The sequence below is a fragment of the Schistocerca gregaria genome, chromosome 5 (genome assembly GCF_023897955.1).
Source record: "Schistocerca gregaria isolate iqSchGreg1 chromosome 5, iqSchGreg1.2, whole genome shotgun sequence".
In the NCBI taxonomy this organism is placed as follows: Eukaryota; Metazoa; Arthropoda; class Insecta; order Orthoptera; family Acrididae; genus Schistocerca; species Schistocerca gregaria.
This window is the reverse complement of record NC_064924.1, coordinates 486,978,379-486,995,922: the sequence shown is the minus strand read 5'-3', so window position 1 is coordinate 486,995,922 and position 17,544 is coordinate 486,978,379. Positions and strand designations below refer to the sequence as shown.

The 17,544-nt window shown below is 35.4% G+C and overlaps 1 protein-coding gene across 1 annotated transcript in view; it reads right to left on the bottom strand.

Annotated features, from left to right (window-relative positions):
- Window positions 1-17,544, bottom strand: part of LOC126272748 (SPRY domain-containing SOCS box protein 3) — a 95,564-nt gene continuing 78,020 nt past the window's right edge. Inside the window, exon 4 of the mRNA XM_049975848.1 lies at window positions 1-6,406. Within this exon, the coding sequence (XP_049831805.1) occupies window positions 6,050-6,406 (357 nt within the window). The 3' untranslated portion in view covers window positions 1-6,049. The remainder of the gene's footprint in view (window positions 6,407-17,544) is intronic.

The following is a 17,544-nucleotide window of genomic DNA, read 5'->3' as shown; positions in this document are numbered from 1 at the left end:
AAGTTCAACGTGAAACATTCTGCAATTCTGTGGAAAACATTTACCACATGCTTCTTTGAGATCATGAACACTGCTGAATAATAAAAGTGAGATTTTACATGGACACATTTAATGAAAACAACAAATTACAAATTATAAATTGCACATTTCTCTGATGAACTCATACACAAGCCATTGTGTAACAATTGTCATCCACACACATAATTAAATCAGCAATGGTTTTAAACATATTGCACCTGTTTTAATATGGCACGAGCTGAAGATATCCACGGTCTATATTTTGCAGTTTTATTAGACTGCAGCTAGTGATAGGTGTAATTCATATAAAATTGTGATCTTTATACAGTTTTAAATTACTAATATGGTTAACTATATTATCACGTAGTTGTCTGCTGTATGCAGATCAGTTACAGACATTAAGTAATTATTTAAAAACGAATTGATATTAAAGTACAAAAGTTATTTTTCAAAACTGTCCTTTTTTATGAACACCCAGCATTATTAAGAACTACTGTTTACAAATATTTGAACTGCATACAAAAATAGTTATCTATGGATGGCATGTGGCCACATTTTACTTCTCTTAATTGTTTTAATTTATGAACTTCTGCAGTATCTTCCTGCCAAGTATTATCTCATGTCACATAATACATTTGAGTGCACTGTCCTCAATGACAGAAACATTAACTTTTAAACTGTCATTTCCTTATCGTTCAACTAATAACTGAGACACGCAGTTTATCAACAAATCACTATATTTAATTAATTTTAGTACAGTTCCTTGCAGCATATGAGTTTACAAGATTACTTCAGAGTGTCTGAACGAAAATGGCAATTGGTTAAACATCTCATTACGCAATATGAAAGATACCAGCCTAATATTCTTCTGCAAATGTCTATGTTTTAACATAATCTTTACAAACTGAAAAATGTGAACTTTATTAAAGAGAGCTCCTAACATTGAAAACTCAGGTAAGATGTATAATTCTTGTCATCAGACATAAAAGAATATTGATCATTACAAAAGACTGAGATGCAGTTTCTGTTTTTATTCAGAGCATTTGCCACAATGATCAGTTACGAGTAGTTAAAATTGTTCTGCCACATAGAGACCCAAATCTAATTGCTTATCTTTCACACAGAGTTGAGTTACCTGATCATGCTTAATAGATGGACTGTAAACTTAAACTGAAAGATAATGGACTTCAGTCCACAAGATGCTTTCCGATTACACATTTCAAAGAATACTGTTTTCAAAATGTAACAAGTCCAACATAGTTTTTTTAACAGCTCATAAACATTCGTACAATAAGCTATTTCACATTAGTATTCTATTTTTTCTGTTGGTTGCATTAATGCTTTCATGGATACTGCTTCTTGTTTGCACTCTACGTACATTTGTTTTTATGTGGTACATATGCATTAGCAGCCCTGTCCACCTTTACATTCCATTTTGTATTCTCTGTAGAGACAAAATACACATGGTGATGGTCTTGTTCTGTATCTGCATTAACTGATAAGTATATCAACTGAGTAACTGGCTTATGGTTGTTCTGGTGAAGTCTTATTTCTGAAGTAAACTAAATTTAGGATTTAAGCAAGTGTACCATAATTTCAAAGGCAGTTTATTTGAGAAAAGCAATTGTAAGAACATTCACTATGGTCTTGCAGGCATTTTTTGGCTCTGCACTGATTCCAAATATGTTAGCAGATTCACCTCAGCAGTGATTGCATACTCTGTCTTGACACTGCAGTACTTGAGGGTCCTTCACCTATGATTTGCACATTTTCTACATGTCAGTTGACAAAAATGCCTTTTTCCACCCACCTATTACAACATGTATTATTAACATGAGATTTAGTGTGAAATTCTTGGATGTGTAAAAAATTTACTGTGTAATATTATGCAGAATAGTTAATTACTTCACACTTCATTCCTAGTTACTGATAATCATATCCCAGATAATTTCCCAAAATGTTGAAATGCAAATTATGCTTTTATGAATGATGATAATTGTCACCAACAATTTTGTAACTTGGAGTAAGTGTAAATAATATTATAGTGGGAACATATAGTGATATGTCCTGAAATGTCTACTACAGTGATCTGAATTATTCACCCCAAAGCAGACACTGAATGAAATTTACTTTCAGGTATATTTTTGCAACTGTACAATTACGTTATTTCAGTGATGTCATTCTTGAAAGTGTTTCAAATACATTGATGCACATTATGGAATCTTAAATGTATGTTGCACAGAGCTGAAAAAAGAAAAAAAATAATAAATGAAAAAAAGCCTGAAAGAAATACTAAAAAAATCTAATTTTGAAGTAGTTAGTCTTAACAGAAAAATAAAAATTCTGGAATGGATAAAAAGCACTCTGTGAAATCAATACAAAGTTTACAGCTCTCACAACTATGCCTTCTTTCACCAATAGAGCACACATGAAGGAAGGCATGCAAAAAAATTTATCATATGAGTGTGTTTCAAGGGTTAAGTAGGCAACAGATGAGAACAGGAAGGAACACTAGAGATTGAAAATATATTTTTTTTAATTAAGGAGAAGAAGGGGGAAAGGGGATGAAAAGATAAGTGAAAGAGAGAGCATTAGTAGTGTCTGATAGTACTAGTATTCAGTGGACAGCATTAAATGCCATGTTGTTTTCCTGCATCAACTAATACTTACCGTACTGATGTGAGAAGAGATTTGATAGCATATACTAAATGCTGTTAATGCTTCCCATCTCACAACAATCCTGAAGGCAATAGTGGAATAGGTCATAGGAACAAAAGGTGGGCTTGGCATTGGGATTATTGCATTGTATGAATTACAGAATGAAGAAACCTTCAACTGCTTCTAGAACTCCCAATTATTTGGTGATATTGATTCAGGTATTACTGAAAGCCTGCTACTGGTCATGCAGGAAGAATATTTTGTAAAAATTAATATATATGAATGCAGGAGACTCATTGCTCACTTCACACAGCAGTCATGATTTATTGCCAAGTGTAATAACATCAATCTGTCTGCCATATTTTCTGAGTAATAGATGATCTTCCCAGAGAAATATGATTTCATTTTATATGACTGGGTGAAAATGTCAGTCTGAATACATTATCCCCTCTTTATATTATGGGCAACTAGAGGACCACAAATCTAGCTTCCAGAGAGGTTGATGCCACATAAAGCCAAATGGCCAAAGTCTCATATTCTTGTGAAGATACATGAAGAAATATAGAAATATAGAAATAATGTCCATTAAGGTATAATCACTGAATTAGCCACATAAAAAAGAAAACTACACAGTTGAAATTTTATAAAGCCACTCTCCAAGTGGATTGCTTTGAGGTTTTAGATGTCAAAAATGGAAAAGAGCATGCTGTCAGATTTAGCAAAGGAAATGTTCAGTGCATGAGATGCTATATGCATAAGAGATTATAGAGCATAAATATATATTCTAGGCAGTGGAAGGGAGAAGTTTATTTTTCATATCAATAAAGGGTGACCAATGATGATAAAAATCTTGCAAAGTGGCAATCAACTGATATAAAATAAGAGTATAATTGAATAGAGTTAGTGTGTTTCATGTGTGTAATACATAACTGAGTTCCTGAAAGATCATCACTTTATCTTCACACTAAAAACTGTGCACTTCACAAAACAAAAAATGTAGTATCAAACGACTGCTATATCAATGACCCACAACTGGAATTGGTCAACTCACAAATACTGACTGTAACAATTTAAAGGGACATGAAATGGAACTATCATGTAAGTTCTGTCATATGTAAAGTAGGTGGCAGGCATCGGTTCATTGGTAGAATACTAGGTAATTGCAATCATTCTACACAGAAGACTGCTTACAAAACTCATGCAACCCGCACTCGAATACTGCTCAAGTGGGTAGAATCCCCAACTAATTAGGACTTAGGGGGGATATTGAATGTATACTAAGAAGAGCACCACAAATGGTCAAAGGTTTGCTTGACCTGTGGCTAGTGTCATGGAGAGGCTGAAGAAATTGAATTGGCAAACACTTGAAGATAGACATAGGCTGGCTTGAGAAAGGCTGCTCACAAAGTTTTAAGAACCAGTTTTAAATGATGAATCTAGGCATATACTACAAAACACTACATTTCACTCCCATAGGTTTTGCAAGGATGAGATTAGATTAATTACAGTGTGCACAGAGGTGTTTAAACAGTCCTTCTTCCCATGCTCATATGTGAATGGAATGGGAAGAAGCTGTACTTTCTGATACAACTGAAAGCAGTCTCTGCCATGCATTTTGGAATGGTTTGCAGCATATTAATGTAGATGGGCAAAAAGTGGTGTGTAATCACTTCAGTGTAAGCTGTATTTTGTAGAAGTTACCTGCTTCCAATTTCACCTAAATAACCCTACAGCCAATATCTGAAATCAGCTGAAATTAATTCTGTATGCTTGTGACTCATTATAGTGTTGTTACCCCAAATTCATAGCCCTGCAGTGCCCCTGGAAATGGCCTTACTACAGAGAAACTTGTTTAAGGAAGTAGGCTTGTATGCCATCACCTCCATATTGAAGGTGCCTTCTGAGATTATACTGGATGCAGTTAGACATTTGGACACCACTGTTTTGTCTTCTGTCCCAATTTTCTACCTAGCTACTTAACTTTCAGTTTCTGATCTCTCACCCTCCTCCCTTTGCTCTCTTACACTATTTCAACTTTACAGATGTCCTCTCTTCTTAGGTCTTTCCTGTCCCTCATATTTCTCTTATATTATCCATTCTTCCTTTTTGTTTTCTTTAATTTCTCACGGAGTAACATTGTTTGTACTTAACTACCCCAATTTATGTTTATATTTCATTAGCTAACTGCTAATCAAGTAATCCTTCTCAGTCATTCTTATCCCATAAGCCTGCTATTTTGCTAGTATTACAGTACTTTATTGGTTTCTGTTATTGTACTTCTAGTTGCATAAGAAACAGCAGTCCAAGATGCCCTAGATTTGGTGTTTGGCTACACAAATTCTTCTTCTATGGTACATCTGCCTCGCACTGGGGAATATATTAGTTAATTCATTCTTAATAGTTCACATTTGCTCATACTGTCAACTATTAGCTTTATATAAACATTATACACTGGAAACATTAACTACATTCTCACATGCAGAATAAAGTTTCTGAAACATAACAACAGCAATGGACTTGAGTTTTCTTACTTTTCCCATCTAATTAACTGTAGGTAAGGGTACTTGAGTCCCTTAGAACAAATACCTAAGTATACAATATAATGTAATATATTTGTAAAGGTATGCACATTTTAAAATTTTGTATGCTTAAAATGCAGATTTTTGCAGTATTTTTCAGTAAGTATATAGCTGGTCAGCATTTTTATCGATTTACAATCATTACATCAAACATTATTTTTTAATGATTATCTTCAGTTGTTGACCTTTAGAATGAGTATTGTTTCAGGTAAGAAACTTCTGAGGATATTGTTCACAGTCAGAATTTAATAAGAAGTATCAAGCTACAATATACAACTGTTTGCCAGTTTAACAATAATGGAAATTCCTGGCTGGAGCAAAATGTAAAATAAAGGAAAGGCAAGCACTCACTTGTATCAGATCAATGCATGGAGCATATAAACACACAACAGAAAAGAACATTCACACTAGCTTTTGAGCAATAGCTCTTTCTCTAGCAGTAGTACACACATTGACACAGAAACCCAACTGCACACTCCCATCACTACAGCAAGTATGCATTTGGATGTCTGTGTGACTGTGTGTGTATGTGTGCTATTGCTGGAAAAAGAACCATTGCTCAAAAGCTAGTGTGAATACTGTTTTCGGTTGTCCATTATAGGTGAGTAGCAGCCTTTCCCTTATTTTATCTGTTTGCCAGTTTACATCACTGTACCATTCAGATGAGCATTAAAACGTGTGCTGTAATCACACCTGTAACAACAATTTTGCATGTCCACACAAAATTAAAAACAAATCAATAAATAAAACAAACTATGTACTTCTCATACAAATACCTGAGTAATTCATTAATATCACACTATATGCACATATTCATTGCATGGCTTGAATATTTGAACAGTGTCTGTTAGAGTCTCAGACAAATATTCCTTGATACTTTGTGGTAGTTTAAGAAGCTGTAGGTCACTCCGTGTGCGCACATACTTCAGAATGATAGCTCGACAACGATCTTGCAGGTTTACAAAATCACGTTTTGTTGTTATTAATGTCATTTCGGTCTTTGCTGCAGTTGAACAAACAATGGGATACAGGGGCTCACGCACCTCATTAAGGCCTCTGAAAGCAACACCAAGGCAAGCCCCATCCTTGTAGTATGTAATTGTTCCTGCTATCCCATCAAATAAGATTCCAATAGTTGTAGATTCATTCTCCTGTAAAAATAATGAAAGGTTAAGGTGAAACAGAGTATTAATTAGTTACGTCTTCTCAAAGTTATGTACATATTCATTGCTAACAACTCCACTGTATGGTGGAGTTTTTGCTCACACCATTCTTTATAATGTTTGTGAAGTATCCACCATAAACAGGATCTGAGTCACTTGATAAAATGAATATACTTATTCTGTTGGTATACTTATACAGATTGGTTGATCAGATTGAAGTGTGGCTATTTATTTGGGAAGATTTTATTCTGTTTTTAGAAACGATGACCATTATAGTTCTTCAATAAACTTGCTAAAGATGATCCACAGTGATTTTTGATGAAAGAAAGTAATTACATAATCTTATCTGAAGAGTGTAAGTGGAAAATGTTCTAAGTGCCATATATCAAATTAGTCAGGATGTAATGAAATCTATATGATGGCAAGAAATCAGCCAAATTAATATTTTGACATGCGGAATTTGATTGTTTTGGCTGAGGTGAGACACGATGGCTGCCACTTTGATGATAGGCAGAGCACCGACCAGAGAGCTGTCAAAAACAGATGATAGGCTGGTTTTTCCTAAGAAATAGGAAGCACCCAGCGATTAGAGGTGTATATCCGGTACAATGGCAGCTTTTTCTACATGTTGGAAGATGATGATATTTATATACTTCTTTATTCTGCAATAATTTGATGTTTCTTTGTAGTGCAAGTTGGTAATCAATGGCTCTGAGGTGCATATGAGACAATAATATTATAAATATCACAAAAATAAGTTATTCTGGCAACAATAATTGAATTTTAATAAATGCTGATCACTGCAAGTGATCTTTATAAACAAGATATTGGATAATAGCTTAGGACTCCAGCTATCATTCCTGAATGCCATATATTTGTACACATTTTATTTGTGGAGTTACTAATTTGTATTATTTAACTGCAGTAGATCATCAGATTCACCACAGTTACACAGAAAAAAGCAGTACAGCAATTCTCCCATACTTTACCATGTTACATTTACCTAAATTATTAACGGTTTTAGATTTATTGAACTAAATGTGAAGTTGGCCAATATTAAAAATATATGCAACTTGAAAACAGTAAATTATTCATAAGATTTAATACCATCACTAGACTTAGCATGAAAAGATGCCTCAGTTAATGAAGCCAAGTTTATATTTTCGTATGTTTTAGTATGTATTCTTTATTATATGTTCTGTATACTGCTATATTATCAGAAGTCATCATTGAAGGCTGTTCCCAAAGTAATGTTGTTACCAAAAAATCTTGAAAAGTTCTTGACCAATTTACTTCAAATGTTATACAATACTCTAATAAATATTCATAAGGACATAGGCTATATATGTCTTTAAACAACAAAGTACATGTTTTCGTTTTCTGTTAAAACCAAGTGCCAGAAAGAAAATGCTGTGGTGTGTAAATGTATGGTTTTAACTATGATAGCAGAACATTTGGTACCATTAGACAGACTGATTCTCCCATGTATATTCTTTCTCCTTATACAGGGTGAGTCATGTAAGACGTAACACCCCCTTTATTCCAGGGGCAATTGCACATATCGGCAAGCGGTTTTCAACATATCATAGTGGACTATGGGGCACATACATTGGTACATGCACAATAATCACAACATTTATATTGACCGAGATAATGAGGCAAATACATGTTTTTTAAATGGGACTCTATACTTTTTATTCCCATCATTCGAACACACTTTAAAAGATGCATATAGTGATGTAACACATGTCGATATTGTGATTCAAACATTGCTTAAAAGATGCTGGGAAATATTGTACGATTGAAGGTCGAGGTGGTTGGAAGCAGCTGCAGACTGTAAACACCCAGAAAGCAGGCCGCATCGTACAACTAGTAGGTTGTGCGACATTGAACCAGTAGGACGTGTGTCTCCCATCCAGACATAGTTGCTGCTGGAACTTTATGTCCAGATACGTACACAAATCAGGAGAAGTTAGACATGTTACTTCTGTATGGCAAATGCCATAGGAATGCTGTCGAAACCGTATGGTGGTACAGGGATATGTATCCTGATCGTTGATGTCCTACTTGCCAGGCCATTGCAAGAAAGATTACTACGCTAGTGTGAACAGGCAGCTTTAACAGCAAACAAAGGAGGAGGAGGAAGACTGTGACCGACAGAGACCATGAAGACGCTGTTCTGGCCATGACATTTATCGATCCTCACTGTGGTGTGAGACGTATGTGGGGACAGCCAGATGAGAGTTATGCGCATTCTGCACCGGCATAAGTTCCACCCATATCACCTTTCACTCCATCAGGCACTCGAAGGACGCAATTTCGAACATCGTATGGAATTTTGTTGGTTTGCTCTGCAACGCATGCGAGCTGATAATACATACTTCAAATGTGTGCTCTTCACCAACAAAGCAACATGCACCAATCACGGGAATGTAAATTTATGTAACACATGCACTACTGGGCAGCTGAGAACCCATATTGGCTGCATCAGGTACAGCACCAAAGGCTATGGCGTGTCAACGTGTGGTGCGGCATTGTAGGAAATTACATTGTAGGACCTTATTTCATTACAGGAGTATTAAATGGAAATAAGTATGGAGACTTTCTTAGAAACATTCTACTCATTCTGCTAGAGGAGATACCACTCCATGAGCACCTGTGTATGTGGTTCCAACAGGACCACTGCCCAGCTCACTCCTCACGAGTTGCAAGTCAAATATTGTACGAGACATTTCCTGACCACTAGACTGGACGGAATGCTGCAGTATATTGGCCTGTCGGGTCCTCCACTTTGACTCCACTTGATTTATTTTTGTGGGGAACACTGAAAGATGCCATCTACCGCAAAGCCCCAACAATGCCAGATGCCATGCGCCGCTGAATCATCACAGCTTGTTCTGCGATATCATCCACTGACCTTTCATCGTTACCCATTCTCTTGAACGTCGATTACAGATGTGTCTTGCATTAAAGGGTAAACTGTTTGAGTACATGCTTAAGTAAAGTACAACGCTATGTTTTGTTAAGAACACTAATAATTGTGAAGGTTATTAGTAGGTACCAACGTATTATTAAACAATATTTATCAATGACCAGTAACATCCTTGAAGTATAAATGTAACTTGTGTGAACAATGTGTATACTACATAGGTTGTCCTTCTGTCGTATTGTTTGGTGGGTGGTGGTCAGCATATGAAAGTGAATAAAATGATTATCTTATTAAATGTGTATTCTATCTAATTGTAATGTCCAGTACTAGCTGTGGAAACAATAGTTTCACAGCAGACACTTTGTTACCCCACAGACACACTAAGGCATCACCTGGTGAAGACTTTCCATGAAGCATCCATCAATATCATTATCAGCGGCTTACTGTGCATCAGGTGTGACATATAAGCAGGAAGGGGGCAAAGCTTAAATGAGAAACTGCGTGATAAAGTAGTTGCTATGTTCACACAATAACTATTCATTTCAGCCTGGGAATGTCCATGCAATTGGCATAGTTCTCATAATCCCCTTTTGATATGAAATTAGCTAGCATGTGCCACAGTTAAATATGAAACACAGCTTGCCACCCTTGTACCTATGGTGTATCTTGAAGAGGGCGAATGAGGATTTATCTATGTAGCGTATGCCGTGCATGCTGCATAGGGCATGGCAACTTGGCCTTCGGGTCACATGAGGCGTGTTTACAGTCTGCACCCTCGACCTTCAATTGTACAATATTTCCCAGCGTCTTTTAAGCAAAGTTTGAATCACAATAGCAACATGTGTTACATCACTATACGCTTCTTTTCCAGAGTGTTTTAATGATGGTAAAAAAAGTACAGCATCCCAATTAAAAAACATGTACTTGCCTCATTATCTTGGTCAATATAAATGTTGTGATTATTGTGCTTGTACCAAAGTATGTGCCCCATAGTTGGCTATGATTCGCCGAACACTGCTTGTTGATACGTGCAATCGCCCCCTGAAGAATGGGGGTGTTATGTCTTACACAACTCACCCTGTATATAATTTTGGACAAAAAATGTATTCACAACTATGTGTCATTTTTGTTTTCTTCCTCTCAGTCAGTTTTAAAGGAAAACAGGGAAGTTCTATTTACAATATTACTATGGAATCTGAATCATCTAAAAATGTGTAATCCTAGTTGTTTATGGATTAAGACTATGTGAAACGCTGCCAATGAAGCTACTATACTCACAGGTGCAGCAGTAGGAGAGATCTCCCACATACTGTACATCAATGATTCCATCCGATTCACTCATTCATTTTAACCGATTTCAGCCACAATCAAGGATTAGTTGGCAATTACAATAAACAAGGCTCAAAGTTGGAGAGAAGCAGGAAGAGGAGACAAACAGAGACAGGGAAAGGCAACTGACAGAGAGGGGGTGAAGTATGGGATGGGCAGAGAAAGAGGGAGGAGGAGAAGGGGGGAGGAGGTGGACAGAGAGAAGGAGAAAAAGGAGATTAGGACATACATCCAACTCCTATACATATTAAACAACTGTGAAGCATTTCTGGGTTACCTACAGTGTTATAAGCACATATGTGCTAGATATACGTTTAATTATTTATACTAAACTTCTATGTGAAGAATATTGTGTCTGATCTCTACAGTGGAGCTGGGAGAGAATGATATTGCTTTTAAGCCATGTATCTAAGTTGTAACATTGCTCTTATGCAAATGGTGGTCCATTTTTTTTTAAATTTTGTGTGCAGGTACAGTGGGGAAAAACAAGTTCTCATTGGCAATAGCGGATACTCACTCTAGTGTTCTGAGTGGCTCTTGGGAGCAAGGAAGGTATTGTGAAGCTGAGTTGGGAAACACTTTGTGTTTGAAAGCCAAGTTTGGTGCAGAACATTCTACATCAAGGATCTGGTAGTGTTGATTTCTGGATGGCAAGTGGCATTCATTTGTGATTACAAAATTTCTGAGTCAAGTGGGACTTAAACTTCCGTCCTGTCAATGGCAAAAGCAGTTGAAGATGTTGTTTCATATATATTGTCATCATTCAAATCAGGATTATCAGTTAATGCCACTTTTGTGGACCTCAACAAGGCATTTGACTCTGCCAGTCACAGGATACTACTAGAAAAACTGCACTGCTGTGGTATTAGAGCTCAGAACTATCTCTGATCAAATCCTATCTGAGCGACAGAAAACAAATTGTGCATTTTAACAATATGAGGTCAAACGTCTTGGATATCATGCAGGGTGTACCACAAGGCTATGTGATTGGACCTTCACTTTTTATAATATATGTAAATGATTTGCCCAGCACCATGTTATGTAAATCCACACTCTATGCAGATGATACAACTTTTGTTACAGCAGGGGAAGATTTGGGAAATTAAACGATGAAAGTGAGGCTCATCTCAGAGCAGCCATCAAGTGGTTCCAACTCAATGACTTGCATATAAATCATGATAAAACTGTAAATATTCTCTTTAGCTTGTGTGTTAAGAGCGATAAGATTGATCGTGTCTCAGCTAAACTACTGGGGTCCATCTTGACTCAAAATTAATGTGGAAGAGTCGTACCGATTATATTTGTACTAAGTTAGCACGTGTGACATATTTGTTAGGTAAACTAAGATCATGTTTTAGTGGTAAGTTATTACGCAATGCATACTATGCCCTTTTTCTACACCCATTTAACATATGCCACTTTGTTGTGGGGAAACTCACCCGGAACAAAACAAGTACTTATTTGGCAAAAGAAGGCAGTCAGATGCATCCATGGAATCAGAAATAACGAGTCTTGTAGACCATATTTCAAAAATCTAAAAATACTAATTGTTGCAGCCCTCTTTATACTAAGTTGTCTGATACACACAAAAGAAAACCAACACAGTCACAAACTACAAAATCTATCCATCACCATGACACACGTATAAAACAGCAAATTGACATCCCAGTTGCTAGACTAAAGAAAACTCAAGATAGTTACAGGTACATGGGAGTAAAACTATTTAATATGTCACTGAATGAGTTTAAAAGTGTCACAAAGAAATGGCTTAGAGAAAAAGCTTTTTATACAATAGAAGAGTTTATAATGTGCACTAAAGATGATCTTAAGTACCGATACTAATATACTTTCACTTAGATTAAACTTATACATGTAAATATAAGGCACATACCTTGTGCAGCATCAAGGACTAATTTTTATATCTTATTAGACAAAAACGATCTACAATATATTACACCACTTCTGTTAGTTATGTAAACTATATGTGTACACAAATGACGACATCAATTGCATTTTTAATGCCTAAAGATGGATAATAAAATAAATAAAATATAAATAAACAAACTCTGAGAGTTGACTGGAACTTCAACATTTTTTTAGTATTAGAGGATGAGCAAGATTGAACTATAATTTATTTCAGTCACTGCAGCATCACAGGTGTAACTATTTTTGCAGCAAGTAGTTTAGCTGCTGGGCAGGACTGCAGATATATACAACTCGATTGTATGACTACATCAAGCCACAATTCTGTATAGTGCTGTGCATTGCCCAGATACTGCACATGAAGGGATTTTGCAAATAGTTTTCTCATTCAGGATTAACATCATGAAACAATTGTTTGATATGTTGCTAGTGTGATATATAATATGTGCCGTCATTGTACTTATATTCTGATCAATGAGATATATGTGCTTAGCTAGTTTTATGTATTGCTTATGTTTGTATACCAGTTCATGTTACATGGTCTCAGAATTTTAAAAAAAGAAGTTTATATCTACAATGTCTGTCAACAGTACAAATACAATGATGTGAAGTGAAATTCTGATAAACAATAGTCCAATGGTGGGCTTACTCAAGTTGAAACCATTAGTGCTGAATACAGAAAACATGACGAGTGTCTGAAACTGTGGAAGCAACACAATGAGTTCTACACAATGGCAACACAAATAAATACCAAACCATGAAATATGCAATTAGCAACAGTTATGTCCATGACTGGTATTGATGCCTTGGTTATAAATAATATGTTTGAATTTGGTGCCAATGAAGAACCAAACCTTCAAATGATTGAAAATGTTCAATGATTACTTTGTCCCAAAGGTAAATGTAACATCTAAAGGGTATGGGTTGAACTCCTTACAACAAAAGCCTGGTGAAATGTTTGACAAATTTTACACTATTGTTAATAACAGCAAAGCTTGTCACTATGGCAACTTATTGTCTACAATTTTGTGAGACAAAATTGTCATAGGTATTCACAGTCCTGCTGAGTCTGGACCAAAGGATGACAATATGCCAATGTAAAGATAAATGTAATAAAAAATTGTACAAGTTGCAATGGTAGCCCTAATGTTAAGAAATGTCCAGGTTTTAAAAGTAAGTGTCATAATAGTCCATGATGAGCCATTTTGCAAACAAATGTAAAACTAAAAGAAAAATAGCAAAAAAATGTTGCCAAGGATGGATTGCAATCTTCCAATGAGGAGAAAGAAATGTTTATAAATGCTCCACAAAGCAATTGTAATTTTGATAAGGACTGGTGCAATACTGTCATTTTTAAAAATGATGTAAGAGTAAAAGCCAAACTTGACACAAGTGTGCAATGTAACATCATAACAAGGAAAACAGCAAACAAAGCATATGCCACAATACCAGATTCTGTGATGAAAAAGCTACTTACCTGTAACACAAGCACAATAGATGTTCTGAGAGAAACCACACTCTTCTGTAAGACTGGGAAAGGCTAGCAAATGGGAAGTTTTTAGTGGTGGAGCTTGATTTCAGGTAATCTAAGGATGAGAAACATGTTCAGAACTGAATCTGATAAAAAGAGCAGAGCTGATAAAAAAAGAAACATGCCAGGAGTCAAAATTCCAGATGAGAACATTATTTCATTTTGCGATGTCTTAAAGATTTTAAGCATGACATAGTAACAAAGAAGGGGCTGACTTCAAGATCCTTTAGCCAACAAGAAATCCACACAAATTGAGAAACCAAATATGAGATGAAATGGAGAAAATGATTGAAATGGATTAATCAAGCCTGCAGAAGTAGCTGCACTTGCTGTGTCCCCTATGATAGTCATACACAAGAAAAGAAAACTTCGAATTTGCTTGGATCTAAGTGAAATTAATAAAAACATTTTTTGACATTGCTATCAAATGAGGACACTGGAAGAAAGTAGTATAATGGTGAGAGGAGTAAAATATTTCACTTGTTTAGACTGTAGAAAAGGAGTTTCGCAAATCAATGTCAGAAAAAACTTCTAAAAATTTAATATTTTGGCCAAGATCACCAATTGGCTCAGCCTCAGCCCCTTAAGTTTTTCAACAATTCACATGTGAACTTCTAAATGAAATTAAGAATGTAGAAATTTTATAGATGATATTTTGATTTATACAAAACCAATAAAAAAAGAACTTAATGAAGCAATGAAGCAAATTACACAGGGATTGGAAAACACAGGCATTAAACTGCATAAAGACAAATGTGAATTTTGTGTGCAGGAAACTAACTTCTTAGGACACTTTTTAGCAGAGGATGGACTTCATCTTGATCCTGTTAAAATAAGTGCTCCTCAATATAAAAAGCAGCTCCAACATAGATTAGAGGATGTGAAATAGTTATTTAAGTGTATACCACATCTTTCTGAACTTATGGTCCCATTATGGGAGTTGCTAAAGAAAGAAGCTGAATGGAAATGGAATTTGGCACATCAGCAAGCACTTACCAAATACAAAAAATATCTCACAACACCTCCAGTGCTTCGTTATGATGATGTAAGCCAAGATGTGAAATTGTTAGTTATTGCCTGCTGTGCTATTGCAAGATGAACAAACAGTTGCAAATGTTGTAAAGTCACTGCCACCAGCACAATAGTTACATCCACAAATAGAAAAAGAGGTCATGGTAATTAAAGTTACAGTCAAAAAATTTCACAAATATATTTATGGGAAAAAGTTCATAACTGAAAATGACCATAAGCTACAGGAAACAATTTTTAAAAAATCATTGAAGGTGTACCACCATGACTAAAACACACATTTTTTGAAATTTTGCCATATTCTCCTAAAATAATTTATACTAAAGGGTCAAATATACTAGTACCTGATGTTCTAAGTAGAGTCAGCAAGGAACAAGAATATAAAGTGGAAATGGAAGAACTAAAAGTATTGTTAGTTTTACTTGTCAGTGAAGAATTACTGATTCAACTGGAAGCTATATTTATGATAAAGAATCACAATTACTTGTACTATATGCAATGTATGGATTTCCAGATGTAATTAAGGAAACGCCAAAAGAATTATCACATTTTTGGACCTCTAAAGAAATCATTAATTTTGCTGACTATTTTCCTCAAAGGGTAAAAGATAATTATACCTGCACAATTGATTGAAAGGACACTGGAATCAACCCATGAAGGACACTTTGGTGTAGAAAGTTGTTGCAAGAGAGCTAGAGAATATGTGTGACATAAAACATCAGGAATTACATATCAAGACATAACACATGTCAACAGCACTCAAGAACTGAGATACACGAACCCAATAAAGTGAGATCAGTATCTAGTTAACAACAACAAATAATTGCTGCAGATTTATTTTATTTTGGAAAACAAGAATATTTGCTCATAGTGGACAGTTATTGTGGATTTTTTGAATTTTATGAGATGCCAAACAGTACCACCAAAGAAGTTTTAAAAAAATTATTTGGAATATCTGTATTGCTCAACGCCGGTAATGGACCACCCTTCAGCTCCAGGAAAGTTATGGATCAGCTAAGTATTTATACCAGTAACCGTCAGACTTTGAGATTTGGGTTTCCTAGAAGCAACGGCTTTGCTGAACATTGTGTACAAACAGCCAAAAGTTTACTCTCAAAGTGTCCAGTGAATAAAACAAACATATATTTAGCACTATTCAATTACTGAAACACGCCACAGAATAAAGAGTTGGGGTTAAGTAATCAGAGAACATTTTCAAGCAAAAGAAGAACCCTGCTACCCCCCGCACTAGAAGCTCTCTGTCCACAGGCTGTAAAACCACAATAAGTTAGCCAAAAATTGAGAAATTTGACATGCCAGTAAAAAAGCTATGTAAATAGACATAGAAAATCTGCAAATACTCCACAGGGAGCTGACAAAGTTATAATACTGTTTGTTCATAGAAACTGGAAAGGACGAGAAGTTATAAGATCAGCAAATGCTTCAAGATTGCCAGTGGTTAAAAATATGGGATAGAAAGCTATACATACATAACACTCAACGTGTTTGACCAACAGAAGCATTCATCAAGATGGAACTGGTCATCATCCATGAAGAAGTAAAATGGAGCAGAAGTAACTCAGAACAGAGATTTGAGCTGTCAGACCACTGTCTCCAAATGGAAGACAAGTGTGTGTCAAGTGATAGCAATGAGGAAACGTGAGGATTTCAGAAAAAAATGGGGGAGATGTACTATATTCATGTGTGCCATGACTGTACTTATATTCTGGCAAAAAATGTAAACTTGTTAGTACTGTGTGTTTCATGTAACAATAAACCAGTTCATGTTACAGCAAGAAAAATAAATCAAAACAATGTATCTCTTTTTGTACATAACTTATTTGTGTCCAAAAAATGAACAGGTATTCAGGTTTCAAATAATTATGCTGCAAACCTTGTCATCACAAAAACAATAATACAAATTAGAAAATAAATAATTTACTAAGAAGTTTCTAAGTGCCATACCAAGAAACAGGGTGGTTCTGACACCAATAAGAAATTTTTAATAAGAAAGTTTTTGTTCCAAGTGCCCTTAATACAGAGGCTCTATTTTTTATTTTTGATAATACAAGTACAGAAATGCAGCAGTACTATTTTAAGTAGTAGAACTGTAGTCAAAAAACATTTCTCATTTCTTTTATCAAAATTAATTCGCGAAAAAATTGCTGTTTTGAGTTCTATTTCTCATGATCAAATGTTGCAAAGTTTACAGTAAAATTTTGTGTGCTGTTGGGAAAGAACTGGCATCATTGCCAACAGCTGTTTCTGTTTTCCAGCTGATAAACATGGCTGGTCTTTCAGATTAAGTATGGCATGGCCTAAATTTGCTGTGATCTTTCCTCCTTAGAATGCACTGATATTTTTCCATTCTTATGTTTCAGAGTA